The 19674-nt window shown below is 38.2% G+C and overlaps 1 protein-coding gene across 6 annotated transcripts in view; it reads left to right on the top strand.

The window, feature by feature from the left end:
- The window catches only part of CEP95 (centrosomal protein 95), a 57785-nt gene that overhangs the window by 17889 nt on the left and 20222 nt on the right, over positions 1 to 19674 (top strand). For 4 of the 6 annotated variants that reach the window (XM_024760530.1, XM_024760527.1, XM_024760532.1 and 1 more), the window contains 5 exons: positions 5428 to 5559; positions 6321 to 6514; positions 8048 to 8160; positions 8355 to 8484; positions 9559 to 9712. In XM_024760530.1, the coding sequence (XP_024616298.1) occupies positions 5428 to 5559; positions 6321 to 6514; positions 8048 to 8160; positions 8355 to 8484; positions 9559 to 9712 (723 nt within the window). The remainder of the gene's footprint in view (positions 1 to 5427; positions 5560 to 6320; positions 6515 to 8047; positions 8161 to 8354; positions 8485 to 9558; positions 9713 to 19674) is intronic. The other 2 variants (XM_024760529.1, XM_024760528.1) reach the window with 2 other exon arrangements.

The raw sequence follows: 19674 nt of genomic DNA, 5'->3' as shown, positions 1-19674 counted from the left end.
CCCAGTTTTCTTTTGTTTTCCATTTGCAGTGTCTCTCTCTCTCTATTTCCATATATATATGTGATAGTCTTAAGTTGCTGATCTCTCACCTTTTTTTTTTTTTTTTGCGGTACGCAGGCTTCTCACTGTTGTGGCCTGTCCCGTTGTGGAGCATAGGCTCTGGATGCGCAGGCTCAGCAGCCATGGCTTACGGGCCCAGCCGCTCCACGGCACGTGGGGTCTTCCCGGACCGTGGCACGAACCCGCGTCCCCTGCATCGGCAGGCGGACTCTCAACCACTGCGCCACCAGGGAAGCCCTGATTTCTCACTTTTAAATGCATTTTAACAACCCTGCACCTGTACTTTCCTTCCTTTATGATTACTGTTTTTGATATTATATCTTACATCTGATTGTTTTGTGTATCCTTAACTGCTTATCATGGATATAAATGATTTTACTCCTTTTCTCTTTTAACCTTACTAACTTTGTGTGTGGATAATTTCCTACTTTTACTGTATGGTTGCCTTTAGCAATGAACTTTTTCATTTTGTAATTTTCACCTTTCTAGTTATGGCCTTTTCTTTTTCACTTAGAGAAGTTTCTTTGACATTTGTTGTAAAGCTAGTTTGGTGATGCTGAACTCTTCTAGCTTTTGCTTGTCTGTAAACTTTTTGATCTCTCCATCAAATCTGAACGAGAGCCTTGCTGGGTAGAGTATTCTTGGTTGAAGGTTTTTCCCTTTCATCACTTTAACTATAGCCTGCCACTCCCTTCTGGCCTGCAGAGTTTCTGCTTAAAAGTCAGCTGATAGCCTTGTAGGAGTTCTCTTGTATGTTATTTGTTGCTTTTCCCTTGTTGCTTTTAAAGGTATTTTTAAAATTTTATTTATTTTTGGCTGCATTGGGTCTTTGTTGCTGCACATGGGCTTTCTCTAGTTGCGGTGAGCAGGGTCTACTCTTCGTTGCAGTGCAGTGGCTTTTCTTGTTGCAGAGCATGGGTTCTAGGCACCCAGGCTTCAGGAGTTGTGGCTCGCGGGCTCTGGAGCGCAGGCTCAGTAGTCGTGGCATACAGGCTTAGTTGCTCTGCAGCATGTGGGATCTTCCCGGACCATAGCTCAAACCCGTGTCCCCTGCATTGGCAGGTGGTTTCTTAACCACTGTGCCACCAGGGAAGCCCCCCTTGTTGCTTTTAATATTCTCTCTTTACCTTTAATTTTTGCCCTTAGAACTAGAGTGTGTCTTGTAGTATGGGACTTCTCTGTGCTTCCTGGACTTGGCTGTCTGTTTCCCTTCCCAGGTTAGGGAAGTTTTCAGCTATTATGTCTTCAAATGTTATCAGCTCCTTTCTCTCTCTCTTATCCTTCTGGAACGCTTATAAATGCAAGTATTAGTGCATCTGATATTGTCCTAGAGATCTCTTAAGTGTTCTCATTTCTTTTGATTTCTCTTTAATTCGTTCAGCATCAGTGAGTTCCACTACCCTGTCTTCTAGCTCACTGATCCATTCCTCTGTATCATTTAATCTACTTTTAATTCCTTCTAGTGTATTTTTCATTTGTTATTGTATTCTTTATTTCTAACTTCTTGTTCTTTATATTTTCTAACTCTTCATTAAAAACTTCTAATTTCTCATTCTGTGCATCCATTCTTCTCCCGAGTTCTTTGATCATCTTTATGATCACTACCCTGAACTCCTTCTCCAGTAGACTGCCTATCTCCACTTCACTTAGTTCTTCTTCTGGGGTTTTATCTTGTACTTTTATCTGGAACGTGTTACTCTGTTACCTCATTTTGCCTAAGTTGCTATTTTTATTTTTATGTATCTGGTATGTTGATTATATTTCCCAACTTTGGAGAAGTGGCCTTTTGTTGGAAACGCCCTATGTGTCCCAGCAGTATGTCCTACCTGAGCTATGTGCTCTAGCGGTTCCCCCTATGAGGACTGCATGGGTCTTTCTGTTGTGGTGGGCTGACTATGTGGGCAGTCTGGTATGCTTGGTTGGCCCCTGGGCCAGTTGGTTGCCTTGTGCAGAGGCTGCCAGCTGCTGGTTGGCTGGTCATGAGGTGGCTAACTGCATAACCACAGGGACCCCCGGGGCTTATACTTGCTCAGTGGTGCGGAGAGTCAGGGTCTGGAAGACTCCAGGGCTGTTGCCTGCCCACTGGTGGGTGAAGCCAGGTCCTTGGTTAGTGCTGGTCTACTGGCGGACAGAGCCAGGTCCTGGTTGCAGAGCCCAGGGTCCCAGAGCTTGTGTTGGATTGCTGGGGGTTGGGGGTGCGGGGCACAGTTCCTGATACAGTTGAGTATGGGGTCTGGGGTGTCCTGAAGCTTGTGTTGGCCTGCTCGTGGGCAAGGCTGTGGCCCAGCTGGTCCCAGCACAGAGTCTGGCCTGCTAATGGGCAGGCTGGGTCCATAAGTTGCAGGACTAGTTTTCTTTCTTTTTTTTTTTAATAATTTTTTAAAATTAATTAATTAATTTGGTTGTGCCAGGTCTTAGTTGAGGCTCACAGCCTCCTTTGTTGAGGCTCACCAGCTTCTTAGTTGTGGTAGGCGGACTTCCTTAGTTGCGGCTCACCAGCTCCTTAGTTGCAGCAGGAAGGCTTCCTTAGTTGTTGCATGGAAATTCTTAATTGCAGCGTACATGTGGGATCTAGTTCCCTGACCAGGGTTCGAACCCGGGCCCCCTGCATTGGGAGCGCAGAGTCTTAACCACTGCGCCACCAGGGAAGTCCCGGGACTAGTTTTCTTGAGTCTCATGTCTGTCCCCTGGTGGGAGAAGCTGGTCCAGAGGCTAGAGCAGGCTCTCTGAAGGGCAGGGCCAGGGCCCAGTGGATTCTGGGACTGGTGCATGCCTTCTGGTGGTGAAGCTGGGTCCTGGGCCCTCTGGTGAGCAGGTCCATGTCCCAAGGCTGTATCTGTGGGCTCAGGGGATCTTAAGGCAGCCTGTCTGCTGATGGGTGGGGCTGTGTCCCTGCCCAGTTAGTTGCTTGGCCTGATGTGTCCCAGCACTGGCACCTACAGGCTGTTGGGTTGGGGCCATGTCTTGGCGCTAATGAGCTAGAGGTAGGATTCCACAATGGCGCTTGCCAGCACCAGGGTCCACATGGTAGAAGGAGCTCCTAAAAATGGCTGCTGCCAGTGTCTGTGTTCCCATGGTGAACTCCAGTTGCCTCTTGCCTCTCCGGGAAACTCTCTAAGATCAGCAAGTAGATCTGGCCTAGGCTTCTCTCAAATTACAGCTTCTGTCCTGGGTCTCAGTAGATTTTGTGTGTGCCCTTTAAGAATGAAATCTCTAGTTCCTGCAGCCCTCTGGGATTCCCAAAAGTAATCTCCAGTGGTCTTCAAAGCCAAATGTTCTGGGAGCTCATGTTCCCGGTGCAGGCCCCCCAGGCTGGGGAGCCTATGTGGGACTCAAGACTTTGGCAGAACCTTTACAAAGTAATTGTTCTCGTTTGTGGGTCACCCACTGGGGGGTATGGGACTTGACTATATTGCAAGTCTGCCCCTCCTAGCCATCTCGTTGTGGTTCGTTCTTTATGTCTTTAGTTGTAAAAGATCTTTTTTGGTAGGGTCCTGTCTCTTTCATCAGTGGTTGTTCTGCAGATGGTTGTGATTTTGGTGTGCCTATGAGAGGAGGTGAGCTCAGAGTCTTTCTACTCTGCCATCTTGGCCATCTCCCTTCCTTAAACCTTTTATATAAGTAAGGAGAAACCCCTTCCTAAGCACCTTGTAACAGGATACACAGCAGGATCTCACCATTATGCAAATCTGGCCTGCGCCTGGGGCCAAGGCACTGCTGCTCTGTGACTGAGTGGGGGAGGGGGTAATGAGGCCTCTACAAGAATTGGGGTTTGCTTTATAGGTGGCGTGAGCCAGATTCCTTATGGAGGAGCCTGGGATGAGAGGCCTTTGGCACCCAGGGCACCCTCCGCAATACAATATTAATGTAGTCACCATACGGTACATTACATCCCTATGACTTATTTTATAACTGGAAGTTTGTCTTCTGACCATCTTCACTCATTTGTTCTACTGAAGACCTTTTTTTTTTTTTTTTTTTTTTTTGGTAAATGAGAGGTATTTACTATACAGATACTTAAATAATTGATTTTCTTTCTTTTTTTTTTTGGCTGCACCGTGCAGCTTGCAGGATCTCAGTTGCCTGACCAGGGACTGAACCCTGGCCATCGCATTGAAAGCTCGGAATCCCAGCCATTAGGCCACCGTGGAACTCCCTAATTGAAATATTATTAATGCTTACAGTAAAGAAGTTCACAATCTCTGCAGTAATAAAACAGTATGTTCTAAAACAGTCCGAAGATCATTGAGAGAAATTTGTGTAACTTTCAGTCTGACCAATTAAAATTTCCAGATGATAACTAAGCATGAGATTTTAGGAGAAATTCCATCAAAAAGAAAGAGCATAGAGCATATGAAATGGTTATTCAAGGAGCCGAAGGAAATAATGGACCCAGATAAAAATGAATTAGTCTGTGGTCAAACTGATGACAAATTCAGTATAATGAAATAGAGGACCAAGTTGTGAACATTATGTCTTAGAGGATATTCATGTGAAATATGAAGTTATGTAGGGAAATTTACATACTTAAAACATTTTGGTATGAAAATGGCCATATTGCACTGGATTGTGGAAAAGGAGAGCCCAAAAAGTTGTATTTGCAGATTTTTAAAAGACATCGGTTGAGTGTCAAAATTTTGAAAATACCGTATTTGGGAATAAGTTGTGTGGATTTGGGGATCTGTACAAGGTGAATTTTTCTGTTTTTAGTGATTTTATCAGTTGACCGTATCGGTAAACAACGAGTTTTCAGGGTGCATTCTCATACTTTCAAAGTGAGGAGTAAGTTTACGGTGAAGTCTTTCATTAAACTGAAGAAGGGATAGATAAATAGAAAGTTATTTAGAGAGGGAAAGTCATTAATCCATTTTGTTTATGGGAAGTTTGTGTATTGTAGATTTCCAAGGGAGCAAAGTGGATATTCCCTCAATTTCAGAACTATTTTTAATGTAGCTCTCTGTGTACTAACATTATAGAGCTGATTCAAAATATTAAGCGTTTGAAAATTAGACAAAACAATTCGTTTGACCTACAAATCTTTGATTATGGTACCAGCCAAGATCTCTAGTTTAGAGATATACCCGTGCAACAGTCAGCATTTCTGTTACAAGTCTGGCACCTATTTTTCTAAAGCAAAGGAATGAAACATTGTGTAAAACTTTGTTTTTAAGTTATGTAAATGATTCTGGGCTACAGAACTACATATTGCTATCTAATAGTTATTAAAAGTAATTGGTATTTCAAGCAATCAGACCAACATAGTTCTATGATTTTGTCACTTCTGATGTTTTTATCCTCAGGGTATTAAACTCATAGCTTTTAGTCTAACATTCAGCAATAAAAAAGTTTTACTTTAATATTTTCTAGATGCCCAAGGTCCTAATGAAATGCAGTCTAAAAAAGCCTCAACCCTACCATGTTCTGACTCACATGAAGAAGTGTTGAACACTCCCTCATCTAGTTTTTTGTCCAAGAGTGGGACATCCTTTGTTGAAGACAGTGAGTAGTAATGCATTGAGTTCTTGAGACTATTGCTGTGAGTTGAAGACAATCGTTCTTGTGGCAGTTGCTATTAGCCTTTTTACTTTTGTTGCTCTACAATTAATGCGATTCATTTTGGTTTTACGTGACCGCATTTGTAAATGTTTGCTATTAATTATGAACTCAGATTTCTTCATAAGATGGTCTTTGGTCACATGTTTTGCATCCGCTATTTTATTTAAATCCTCTCCTCTCAAACAGAGACTTTAGGACAATAAGAGTCTGTTACATTAGACTGATTAGATATCAGTTGGTGGTCTTCAAATTATAATAGCTTGAAAAATATTCTCATTTTGTATTGTCTCTGAGGTTTTCATATGGTTAGTATTATATAAAGTCATTGTTAATGGCTAACTATTTTTATAACATGTGGATGAACCATAATTTATATAGCTATTCTTTAAGCCATTTAGGTTTTTAGTAATTTTTCATTGTTTTTAAATAACTTTAGGAAGCATTTTTATGATAATAACATTAAAATTGCATTCTTCCTGATTTAATTAGGTCCCTACTTGTTTACTGAGGATGAGTCCCTATTTTCATTGTTTTTTAGGTGTGGTTTTTTTTTCTTAATCAAGTTTAAAATACATTTCTAAGTAGTGTATGTGAATATGTTTGTATAGGGTATGTGTATATATAAAATGATACAGGATATATATATAAAAAATGGTTTATTTCTTAGAGTTCATCTTAATGTCCACTTTGATTTGTCCAACTAGCAGAAATTCCTTCTGTGGATATGATCCCAAATGCTAGGAAGTTAGGGGAGCCTATCCGATCAGCTATTCCTTTACATCCACCTTACCATCCTTCAGAGCCTCGAGCTCCCTGCCCCATAGGAAAAGAATACTTGCGTTCAAGTCACTGCTCCCCTACCGTGAATTCTACTGGAGAAGGCACAGCATTTTCTGTGGTAAGTGGAAAAGCTTGCTTTCAACTGGTGAAAAGTCTATAGATTTAAAAAGGTTTCTGCTAGAATTGTAGTCAAGGATACTGCACTAATCAGAGCACTGTACTTCATAAAATTTACCTCTGCATATACCTGTATATTCTTACCCTAGGAAGATAGGGACAGGATGACTATGTAAAAGGGGAAATAGTAGGAGGCAACACATACTGAGTGTTTATTTTGTGCCAGGCACAGTTCTGCCTAATTTGCAGGTATTGAAAAAGTTTCTTCTTACAGCACAGCTCTCGAGTAGGTACTATTTATATTTCCCATGGGGAAGCTGAAATAGAGAGTTTAAGAATCTTGTCTGAGGTCACACAGCAATTGTAGAATTAGGATTAGAATTCAAGCATTCTAGTTTTAGTACCCATATTGTATGTCTCTAATTGAGTAATTGAAATGTTTTAACATATAGGAAAGTGTCAAAACTAATCTTTCATCCATACTCCTATTATCCAGCATGAACTACTGTTAACATTTTGGCCTATTAGCTTCCACTCTTTTCTTCTTTGAAAATAAAATCCTGTTTTACACAGTCATCCTTTTCCTATCTTTCTAGCAACAAGAACGCTCAGGTATAATGCCAAGGGTAAATTTATAAACAATGGTACACTCTCATAATTAAAAATTCATACAGTGCCGAAAAAGTAGTTAGCATTAGGTGACCATAATTCTAAACATTCTGTGCATCTATTTAGATAGGAGGGTGGATGGATAAAAAGAGAAAAAAGGGATCATAGGATAATGGTTACATTTGGGGAAGGCTTGCAGGGATGGTGGGAGGCCTTCTGAGTTGCTGGTAATATTCTTTTTCTCTACCTGGGTTGCAGTTGGGTGGGAATATTCTTTTTCAAATAATTATTGAGCAGGACACTAACTTCAATTTTAAACGTTTTTTTAAAATGTGATTATATTATAGTTATTTACTAAACAGTATTAAATTTAATTTTACTTTAATAGAAGAAAAAGATACTGAAGTGAAATTGAAGAGATTGTTAAACATCAAATGTTTCTTTACCACAAGAAGTATTTTCTATAAGATTCCCTCTAAAGTTAAATAAATTGTTTAAAATGTTGAGCTTATATTCATATTTTGGAGGTTTTGTCTTGTTTCAGTTTTGGACAGTTTCTATTAACTTCTTGATATGAAAGATAATGACTTTAATACTTTCCACGTGCGATTTGATCATTTTTTCATTGTCCACATGTAACCATAACCCCTAAATTTTTATATTTGAGAACACCTCACTTGCATTTATATTTGAATGCAATCCTGAGCCATACTTTTTCTTTGAGTACAAGTTTATAGACATTGCTCCATCCTTTGGCATTGGGAATCAATGGAGTGTTTGACAAATGTGTGTCTTAAAAAAGCAAAACATGGAGAATGAAGGGATCTAGCTTTGTGTTACAGGTCCTCCCTTCCCATCACACCCAAAATGTTCTTCTTTTTGTGTCTTCCTTATATCTCTTTCAAATCAACTCTGTTTTTAATAGGAACCAGATAATAGAGTTTTCTTAACTTCCAAGTTGTCTAAAGATGGCAAACAGGAAATGTATCCAGTTCAGGTCCAAGACCCTAGGACAAGGAAGCTTCCCAAAGGAAAAAGGTAACATTACTGTAGGCTTCAGTATTTACAGTCTGTCTGCAAAGGGATTTGAAGAGCTAAGGATATACTCTCCAAATTTTGCTGTGAAGACCGGTATGAAATATTTGGTAAAACATGTATTACAGTAGTTTTGAACTAAGTAATGTACATACACTTGTCTACTTAAATGTGTCACAAGGTCACTTTTATTACAGGTATGAAAACAGAACTGCAGTCTCATCCTGGGATTCACCTTCCTTCCAGAGGGCAGAAAAGAGGTTAACAGAACAAGAATTACATGCAGTATCAGAGAAACTATCTCAGCGCCTCTCTGAACTAGATTGGGCAAGTCTTGTTTTTTAATCTGTATTGAGATTGCCATAGTTGGTGAGCATTTAAGTGATTTTACAATTGAAGGTGAGAGCTAAGCTAAGGCACTAGGAAGTTAGTTGCATCTTACTTACTGAAAATCTTCCATAAGTCAAGCAGGTAGGACATAGGATGAGAAATTATATCCTAGCCTTTTATTATATAACCAAATTTGATATAGATTTATCCAAATTTTTATCGAATTCTATCTATTTATTTATTTGGCTGCGTCAGGTCTTAGTTGCGGCATGCGGGATGTTTTATTGAGGTGCACAGGCTCTTCATTGCGGCACGTGGTCTTCTCTAGTTGTGGTGTGTGGGCTCAGTAGTTGCAGCCCGTGGGCTCTCTAGTTGTGGCGTGCAGGCTCCAAAGTGCACAGGCCTCAGTAGTTGTGGCGCGTGGGCTATAGAGCACACAGGCTCCGTATTTGTGGTACGCAGGCTCTAGAGCGCATGGGCTCAGTAGTTGCTGTGTGCAGGCTTAGTTGTCCTGTGGCACGTGGGATCTTAGTTCCCCAACCAGGGATTGAACCCGCATCCCCTGTATTGGGAGGCGGATTCTTAACCACTGGACCACCCGGGAAGTCCCAAATTTTTATCGAATTCTGATTAAAAGTAAATAATTTAATGTAACTGATTATATTAAACCGTATATCTTTAGATATATCTGTATTGTTTCCCTTTGTCACTAAAGATATATCTGTATTGTTTCCCTATATCTTTAGATATATCTGTATTGTTTCCCTTTGTCTAATTTGGTATAAAATTAGATGGATCTCTGATTTTCACAAAATACTGTAGTTTGGGGGTATCATTGAATAAATATATTAAATCCCTATGTGACTTACTCTTAAGTTTATTGAAACTGAATAGTCCATGGCATTGATGTATATATATCCTTTAGAAACTGTGCAGAAGCATCTGAAAATTTGTGTCTAAACTTGGGCTTAATTATCTGAGAAAACTTTTAAAAGGTTATATCTGTCTAATCTTTCAAACTTGCATTCTGCTGAAGTCAATGAAAGATGTTAAAAAGAATTTTCTTGATAGATGTTAAAAAGTGCCCTGGGTGATCGAATTAAAGAAAAGACCAGCTTTGAAGAGGAGGATATTGGAAATGAAGAGGTGGAAAGTGGAAATGATGAGACACTGTCTCAGCATAGTGACAGCGTTGTGGAGTATGGGCCGAAGAAGCAAAGGCCAGGTACCTATCTCAGGCCAGGTTAAGGACGTCCCCAGAAACCACTTAGCCACTCTGATCTAATGACTGGCTTTCTTTTTTAAATATTTCAGAAATATGTGAAAGCATCAAAAATAATATCAAATACCTGTATCTCCATCTAGAAGTAGCAGATGTTAACAGTTATATTTGCTTTACACCTTTTGTGTTTAAGAAATAGAGTTAAAATCTTCTTTTGTCCCCACATTCTTTTTCTTTCCCTCAAAGAAATTACTCTCTCAAAGTTGGTATCTTTTCTTCATATCTCTGTTTTTTGTTTATTTTTAATTTTTTCCAGGTTTATTGAGATATAATTAACATACAGCATTGTATCATGTAAGGTGTACAACATAATGATTTGATATATGTGTATATTGCAGAATGATTACTACAGTAAGTTTAGTTAACATCTGTTACTTCACATTCAGTTTTTTTATGTGATAACTTTTTTTTAAAATTTATTTTTATTTATTTTTGGCTGTGTTGGGTCTTCGTTTCTGTGCAAGGGCTTTCTCTAGTTGCGATGAGTGGGGGCCACTCTTCATCGCGGTGCGTGGGCCTCTCACTGTCGTGGCCTCTCTTGTTGCGGAGCACAGGCTCCAGACGCGCAGGCTCAGTAGTTGTGGCTCACAGGCCCAGTTGCTCTGCGGCATGTGGGATCCTCCCAGACCAGGGCTCAAACCCGTGTCCCCTGCATTGGCAGGCAGACTCTCAACCAATGCACCACCAGGGAAGCCCTGATGATAACTTTTAAGATCTAATCTCTGAGCAACTTTCAAATATACAATACAGTATTAATTGTAGTCACCATACTGTACATTATATTCTGAGAACTTATAACTGTAAGTTCTACCTTTTGAACAACTTCACACATTTCACCCATCCTTCATACCCCCTACTGGCAACCACCAGTCTGTTCTTCTCTGTATTTTATGCATTTGATTTTTTAAAATTCCACATAAAAGTAATATCATAGAGTATTTGTCTTTGTCTGACTCATTTCACTTAGCATAATGCCCTCAAGGACCATTCATGTTGTGCAAATGGCAGAATTTCCTTTTTTATGGCAGAATAATATTCCATTGTGTATATATCACATTTTCTTTATCCATCGACTGAACACTTCGTTGTTTGCATGTCTTCGCTGTTGTAAATAATGCTTCAGTGAACATGGAGATGCAGCTATCTTTTTGAGGTAGTGATTTCTTTTCACTTCTGGATATATACCCAGAAGTGGAATTACTGGGTCATATGGTAGTTTTATTTTTAATTCTACCAGGAACCTCCATGTTGCTTTCCATAATGGCTGCACCATTTACATTCCCACCAAGGATTCGCAAGGGTTACCTTTTCTCTACATCCTTTCCAACACTTGTTACTTCTTGCTTTTTTTGAGGATAGCCGTTCCCATAGGTATGAGTTGATATCTAATTGTGTTTTTGATTTGCATTTCCCTAATAATTAGTGATGTTGAGCACCTTTTCATGTACCTGTTGGCCTTTGTATGTCATCTTTGGAAAAATGTCTGTTCAGTTCCTCTGCCTGTTTTTTAATTGGATGTTTTTTCTTTCTGCTGTTGAGTTAATACTTTGAATATTAACCCCTTATCAGATACCTGATTTGCAAATATATTCTCCCATTTGGTAGATTGTCTTTTCATTTTGTTGGTGGTTTTCTTTGCTTTGCAGAAGTTTATTAGTTTTAATAGCCCCACCTCTTTATTTTTGCTTTTGTTGCCTTTACTTTTGGTGTCAAATGCAAAAAATCATTGCCAAGGCCAATGTCAGCCAGGTTAGTGCCTTTTTACTTACCTTTATTTCTTCTAGAAGTTTTATGGCTTCAGGTCTTATGCTCAAGTCTCTTAATTCATTTTGAGTTGATCTTTGTGTTTGGTGTAAGATAGGAGTCCAGTTTCATTATTTTGCATGTGGTGTCCAGTTTTCCCAACACCACTTATTAAAGAGGGTATCCTTTCCCCACTGTATATTCTTGGCTCCTTTATCATAAATTAATTGACCATATATTCATGGGTTCGTTTTTGGGCTCTCTATTGTGTTCCATTAAGCTCTGTGTCTGTTTTTTGCCAATATATTGTTTTGATTACTGTAGCTTTGTAATATAGTTTGAAATCAGGAAGTGTGATGGCCTCCAGCTTTGTTCTTTTTTCTCAGGATTGTTTTGGCTATTTGGGGTGTTTGTGGTTCCAAACAAATTATATGATTGTTTGTTCTATTTCTGTGAAAAATACCATTGGAATTTTCATAGGGTTTGCATTGAGTTTGTAGATCTCTTTGAGGAGTATGCATATTTTAACAGTATTAATTCTTCCAATCCATGAACACAGATCATCTTTCCATTTATTTGTGTCTTCTTTAATTTCTTTCATCAGTGTCTTATAATTTTTGGTGTACAGGTCCTTCATCTCCTTGGTTAAATTTATTCCTAGGTATATTATTCTCTTTAAAGCAGTTGTAAATGGGATTTTTCCTTAATTTCTCTCTTTTTATTTTTTTAAAGAGGAGAAAACAAAAGTTTAGTAACATATATATGGGAGAGACCTAGGAAAACTGAGTAACTCCAATTTCTCTGATAGTTTGTTATTAATGTATAGAATTGCAACTATTTTTGTACAGTTGACCCTTGAATAATGTGGATTTGAACTGTGCAGGCACTTATACATAGATTTTTTTCAATAAATACGTACTATACTACTATACTATCAACAGTGCCGGTTGAATCCATGGATGCAGAACTGTGGATACGAAGCACTATCTGTAAAGTTATACTCAGATTTTTGGCTGCGTGGAGTCAGTGCCCTAAGGAACAACTGTATATTGATTTTGTAACCTGCAGTTTTACTAACTTCGTTTATTCTAACAGTTTCGGTGGCTTCTTTAGGGTTTTTTATATATAATATGTCATCTGTAAAGTTATATTTCTTCATTTCTGATCTGGATGTCTTTTATTTCTTTTTCTTGCCTAATTGCTCTGTCTAGGACTTGTAGTACTATGTTGAATAAAAGCAGGCATCCTTGTCTTGTTCCTGATCTTAGAGGAACTACTTTCAGCTTTTCACTGTTGAATATGTTAGGTATGGGCTTGTCATATATGGCATTTATTATGTTGAGGTACCCTCCTTCTATACCCAGTTTGTTGAAAGTTTTTAAAATGAATGGATGTTGAATTTTGTTAAATGCTTTTTCTTTATTTATTGAGATGATAATATGATTTTTATCTTTTGTTTGGTGTACACAGTGACGGATTTGTGAATGCTGAACCATCCTTGCACTTCTGGAATAAATCCCACTTGATCATGGTGCATGATACTTGTAGTGTACTGTTGAATTCATTTGCTAATATTTTGTTGAGGATTTTTGCATCTATGTTCATCAGGGATATTGGTCTATAATTTTTTGTGGCGTCCTGTCTGGTTTTGGTTTTAGGGTAATGTTGGCCTTGTAAAATGAGTTTGGAAGTGTTTCTTCTTCTGTGTTTTGGAAAGGTTTGAGAAGGATTGGTATTAATTCTTTAAATGTTTGGTAGAATTCACCAGTGAAGCCATCTGGTCCTTGACTTTTTTTTTTTTAATTTTTATTTTATATTGGAGGATAGTTGATTAACAGTGTTGCATTAGTTTCAGGTGTAAAGCAAAGTGATTCAGTTATATGTACATCCATTCTTTTTCAGATTCTTTTCCTATATAGGTTATTACAGAATATTGAGTAGAGTTCCCTGTGCTGTACAGTAGGTCCCTGTTGGTTATGTATCTTTTTTTTTTTTTTTCCCCAGTACGCAGGCCTCTCACTGCCATGGCCTCTCCCTTTGCGGAGCACAGGCTCCCGACGCACAGGCCCAGCGGTCATGGCTCACGGGCCCAGCCGCTCCGTGGCATGTGGGATCCTCCCAGACCAGGGCACGAACCCATGTCCCCTGCATCGGCAGGTGGACTCTCAACCACTGCGCCACCAGGGAAGCCTGGTTATGTATCTTAAATAAAGCAATGTGTACATGTCAATCCCAAACTCCCAATCTATCCTTCCTCTCGACCCTTCCCCCTGGTAACCATAAATTTGTTCTCTAAATCTGTGACTCTGTTTCTGTTTTGTAAATAAGTTCATTTGTATCTTTTTTTTTTCAGATTTCACATATAAGCGACATCATATGCTATTTGTCTTTCTCTGTCTGACTGACTTCACTTGCATGATAATCTCCAGATCTGTCCATGTTGCTGCAAATGGCATTATTTCATTCTTTCTAATGGCTGAGTAATACTCCCTTGTATATATGTACCACATCTTTATCCATTCATCTGTTGATGGACATTTAGGTTGCTTCCATGTCTTGGCTATTGTAAATAGTACTGCAGTGAACATTGCAGTGCATGTATCCTTTCAAACTCCTGTTTTTCTCCAGATATATTCCCAGGAGTGGGATTGCTGGATCATATGGTTTTTAGTTTCTTAAGGAACATCCATACTGTTCTCCATAGTGGTTGTACCAATTTACTTCCCCACCAACAGTGTAGGAGAGTTCCCTTTTCTCCACACCCTCTCCAGTACTTACTGTTGGTAGACTTTGATGATGGCCTGGTGTGTGGTGATATTTCATTGTAGTTTTGATTTGCATTTCTCTAATAATTAGCGATGTTGAGCATCTTTTCATGTGTCTCTTGGCCATGTGTATGTCTTCTTTGGAGAAATGTCTGTTTAGATCTTCTGCCCATTTTTTGATTGGGTGGTTCTTTTTTTGTTTTTGTTTTTTTGACACTGAGCCGCATGAGCTGCTTGTAAATTTTGGAGATTAATCCCTTGTCAGTCACATTGTTTGCAAATATTTTCTCACATTCTGTGGGTTGTGCTTTCGTTTTGTGTATGGTTTCCTTTGCTGTGCAAAGCTTTTGAGTTTAATTAGGTCCCATTCATTTATATTTTTTATTTCCATTACTCTAGGAGACGGATTGAAAAAGATATTGCTGTGATTTATGTCAGAGTGTTTTGCCTGTGTTTTCTTATAAGAGTTCTATATTGATAGTATCTGGTCCATTTAGGTCTTTATTTTGAGTTTATTTTTGTTTATGGTGTTAGAGAATGTTCTAATTTCATTTTTTTTTTTACATGTAGCTGTCCAGTTTTCCCAGCACCATTTATTGAAGAGACTGTCTTTCCTCCACTGTATAGTGTTGCCTCCTTTGTTGTAGATTAATTAACCATAGGTGCATGGGTTTGTTTCTGGGCTTTCTGTCATGTTCCATTGAGCTATATGTCTGTTTTTGTGCCAGTACCATACTGTTGTGATGACTGTAGCTTTGTATCAATAGTATAGTCTGAAGTCAGGAAGCCTGATTCCTCCAGCTCCATTTTTCTTTCTCAAGATTGCTTTGGCTATCCAGGGTCTTTTGTGTCTCCATACAGATTTTAAGATTTTTTTTGTTCTAGTTCTGTGAAAAATGTCATTGTCAATTTGGTAGGGATTGCATTGAATCTGTAGATTGCCTTGGCTAGTACAGTCATTTTGACAATATTCGTTCTTCCAATCCAAGAACATGGTATATTTTTCCATCTGTTTGTGTCATCTTTGGTTTCCTTCATCAGCATCTTATGGTTTTCCGAGTTACAGGTCTTTTGCCTCCTTAGGTAGATTTATTCCTAGGTATTTTATTCTTTTTGATGCAATGGTAAATGGAGATTGTTTCCTTAATTTCTCTTTCTGATCTTCTTAGTGTACAGAAATGCAACAGATTTCTATGTATTAATTTTGTATCCTGCAATTTTACCAAGTTCATTGATGAGCTCTAGTAGTTTTTTGGTAACATCTTTAGGATTTCTATGTACAGTATCATGTCATCTGCAAACAGTGACAGTTTTACTTCTTTTCCAATTTGGATTCCTTTTATTTCTTCTCTGATTGCTGTGGCTAGGACTTCCAAAACTATGTTGAGTATAAGTGGTGAGAGCGGACATCCTTGTCTTGTTCCTGATCTTAGAGGAAATGCTTTCAGCTTTTCATTGTTGAGTATGATGTTAGCTGTAGATTTGTCATATATGGCCTTTATTATGTTGAGGTATGTTCCCTCTCTGCCCACTTTCTGGAGAGTTTTTTTTATCATAAATGGCTGTTGAATTTTGTCAGAAGCTTTTTCTGCATCTATTGAAATGATCATAGGATTTTTATTCTTCAATATGTTGATGTGGTGTATCACACTGACTGATTTGCAGTTATTGAAAAATCCTTGCATCCCTGAGATAAAATTCCACTTGATCGTGTTGTATGATCCTTTTAATGTATTGTTGGATTCAGATTGCTAGTATTTTGTTGAGGAGTTTTGCGTCTATGTTCATCAGTGATATTGGCCTGTAATTTTCTTTTTTTTGTGGTATCTTTGTCTGGTTTTGGTATCAGGGTGATCGTGGCCTAATAGAATGAGTTTGGGAGTGTTCTTTCCTCTGCAATTTTTTTGGAATAGTTTGAGAAGGATAGGTGTTAACTCTTCTCTAAATGTTTGATAGAATTTACCTGTGAAGCCATCTGGTCCTTGACTTTTGTTTGCTGGGAGTTTTTAAATCACAGTTTCAATTTCAGTACTTGTGATTGGTCTGTTCATATTTTCTATTTCTTCCTGGTTTAGTCTTGGGAGATTTTACCTTTCTAAGAATTTGTCCATTTCTTTCAGGTTGTCCATTTTATTGGCATCTAGTTTGTAGCAGTCTCTTATAAGATCCGTTGTATTTCTGTGGTGTCTGTTGTAAGTTCTCCTTTTTCATTTCTCATTTTACTTATTTGGGCCCCCTTCCTGTTTTTCTTGATGAGTCTGGCTAAAGCTTTTATCAATTTTGTTTATCTTTTCAAAGAACCAGATTTTAGTTTCATTGATCTTCTCTATTGTTTTCTTTGTTTCTATTTCATTTATTTCTGCTCTGATCTTTATGATTTCTTTCTTTCTACTGAATTTCGGTTTTGTTTGTTCTTCTTTCTCTAGTTGCTTTAAGTGTAAGTTTAGGTGTTTATTTCTGATTTTTCTTGTTTCCTAAGGTAAGATTGTATCACTATAAACTTCCCTCTTAGAACTGTTTTGCTTCATCCCATAGATTTTGCTTTCATTTTCATTTGTCTCTAGGTATTTTTTGATTTCCTCTTTGACTTCAGTGATTCATTGGTTGTTTAGTAGCATATTGTTTGGCCTCCACGTGTTTGTGTTTTTTACAGTTTTTTTCTTGTAGTTGATTTCTAATCTCAGCATTGTGGTTGGAATAGATGCTTGATATGGTTTCAGTTTTCTTAAATTTACCAAGGCTTGCATTGTGATCCAACATGCGATCAATCCTGGAGAATGTTCTATGTGCACTTGAGAAGAATGTATACTCTGTTGATTTTGAATGGAATGCTCTATAAATATCAAGTCTGTTTGGTTTAATGTGTCATTTAAGGCCTGTGTTTCCTTATTTATTTTCTATCTGGATAATCCATCTATTGATGAAAGAGGGGTGTTAAAGTCCCCTACTATTATCATGTTACTGTTGATTTCTCTTTTTATGGCTGTATTTATTTACCTTATATATTAAGGTGCTCCTATGTTAGGTGCATATATATTTACAGTTGTTATATCTTTTTCTTGGATTGATCCCTTGACCATTATGTAGTGTCCTTTGTCTCTTACAGCAGTCTTTATTTTAAAGTCTATTTTATCTGAAATGGGTATTGCTACTCCAGCTTTCTTTTGATTTCCATTTGCATGGAAAACCTTTTTCCATCCACTCACTTTCATTCAGTATGTGTCTGTAGATCTGAAGTGGGTCTCTTGTAGACAGCATATATATGGGTCTTGTTTTTGTATCCATTCAGCCAGTCTGTGTCTTTTGGTTGGAGCACTTAATCCATTTATGTTTAAGGTAATTATTAATATGTATTTTTTTATTGCCCTTTTGTTAATTGTTTGGGATTTCCTTTTGTAGGTCTGTTTTCTTCCCTTTCTCTTTTGTTCTTTTCTCTTGTGATTTGATGCCTAACTTTAGTGTTGTCTTTGGATTCCTTTTTCTTTTTTGTGTGTGTATTTTTGTGTATGCTGTTAGGTAGTGTTCTAATTCCATTCTTTTACATGTAGCTGTCCAGTTTTCCCAGCACCACTTATTGAAGAGGTTGTCTTTTCTCCATTGTCCATTCTTGCCTCCTTTGTCGTAATTTAGGTGCCCATATGTGTGTGATTCAGTTTGTGGTTACCATGAGGTTTTGATATAGCAGTCTATATATAAACAAGATTGTTTTAAGTTGCTGGTTTTTAAATTTCAAATGCAATTCCAATATCCTGCATTTTTGCTCTCCTCTTCTCACAGTTGCTGGTTTTGATATGATATTTGCATGCAGATGATTTCCTGCCTTTACTGTATGTTTGCCTAATGGTGAGCTTTTCCATTTGTATTCTTGTTTCTAGTTGTGCCATTTTCTTTTCTGCCTGGAGAAGTTCTTTAGCATTTGTTGCAAAGCTGGTCTGGTGGTCCTGAATTTTCTTAGCTTTTGCTTGTCTGTAAAGCTTTGATTTCTCCTTTGAATCTGAATGAGAGCCTTACTGGGTAAAGTATTCTTGGTTGTAGGTTCTTCCCTTTGATTACTTTATTTATTTATTTTAATACATCTTTATTGGAGTATAATCGCTTTACAATACCATGTTAGTTTCTGTTGCACAACAAAGCGAATCAGCCATATGCATATACATGTCCCCATATCCCCTCCCTCTTGAGCCTCCCTCCCATCCTCCCTATGCCACCCCTCTAGGTCATTGCTAAGCACCGAGCCGATCTCCCTGTGCTATGCTGCTGCTTCCTACCAGCCAACTATTTTACATTCAGTAGTGTATATACTCAATGCTGCTATCACTTCGTCCCAGCTTCACCCTCCCACCCCATGTCATCAGGTCCATTCTCTATGTCTACCTCTTTATTCCTGCCCTGCAACTAGGTTCATCGGTAACTTTTTTTTAAGATTCCATATACATGTGTTAGCATATGGTATTTGTTTTTCTCCTTCCGACTTACTTCACTCTGTATGACGGACTCTGGGTCCATCCACCTCACTACAAATAACTCAGTTTTGTTTCTTTTTATGGCTGAGTAATATTCCAGTGTATATATGTGCCACATCTTCTTTCTCCATTCATCTGTTGATGGACATTTAGGTTGGTTCCATGTCCTGGCTACTGTAAATAGTGCTGCAGTGAACATTGTGGTGCATGTCTCTTTTTGAATTATGGTTTTCTCAGGGTATATGCCCAGTAGTGGGATTGCTGGGTCATATGGTAGTTCTAGTTCTGGTTTTTTAAGGAACCTCCATACTGTTTTCCATAATGGTTGTATCAATTTACATTCCCACCAACAGTGTAGGAGGGTTCCCTTTTCACCACACACTTTCCAGCATTTGTTGTTTCTAACTTTTTTGATAATGGCCATTCTGACCAGCATGAGGTGATACCTCATTGTAGTTTTGATTTGCATTTCTCTAATAATTAGTAATGTTGAGCATCTTTTCATATGCTTCTTGGCCATCTGTATGTCTTCCTTGGTGAAGTGTCTATTTAGGTCTAATGCCCATTTTTTAACTCAATTGTTTGTGTTTTTGATATTGAGTTGGAGACTTTGTAGAATGAATTTGGGAGTGTTCCTCCCTCTGCAATTTTTTGGAAGAGTTTGAGAAGGATCGGTATAAGCTCCTTTTTAAATGTTTGATAGAATTCTCCTGTGAAGCCATCTGGTCCTGGACTTCTGTTTGTTGGAAGATTTTTAATTAAGGTTTCAGTTTCATTACTTGTGATAGGTCTGTTGATATTTTCTAATTCTTCCTGGTTCAGTCCTGGAAAATTGAACCTTTCCAAGAATTTGTCCATTTCTTCATGGTTGTCCATTTTATTGGCATATAGTTGTTTGTAGTAGTCTCTTACAATCCTTTGTATTTCTGCAGTG

Source organism: Neophocaena asiaeorientalis, unplaced genomic scaffold, assembly GCF_003031525.2.
Source record: "Neophocaena asiaeorientalis asiaeorientalis breed wild unplaced genomic scaffold, Neophocaena_asiaeorientalis_V1.1 scaffold30, whole genome shotgun sequence".
Lineage (NCBI taxonomy): Eukaryota > Metazoa > Chordata > Mammalia > Artiodactyla > Phocoenidae > Neophocaena > Neophocaena asiaeorientalis.
The sequence above is the reverse complement of the archived record's forward strand: the minus strand, read 5'-3'. Positions and strand labels throughout refer to the sequence as shown.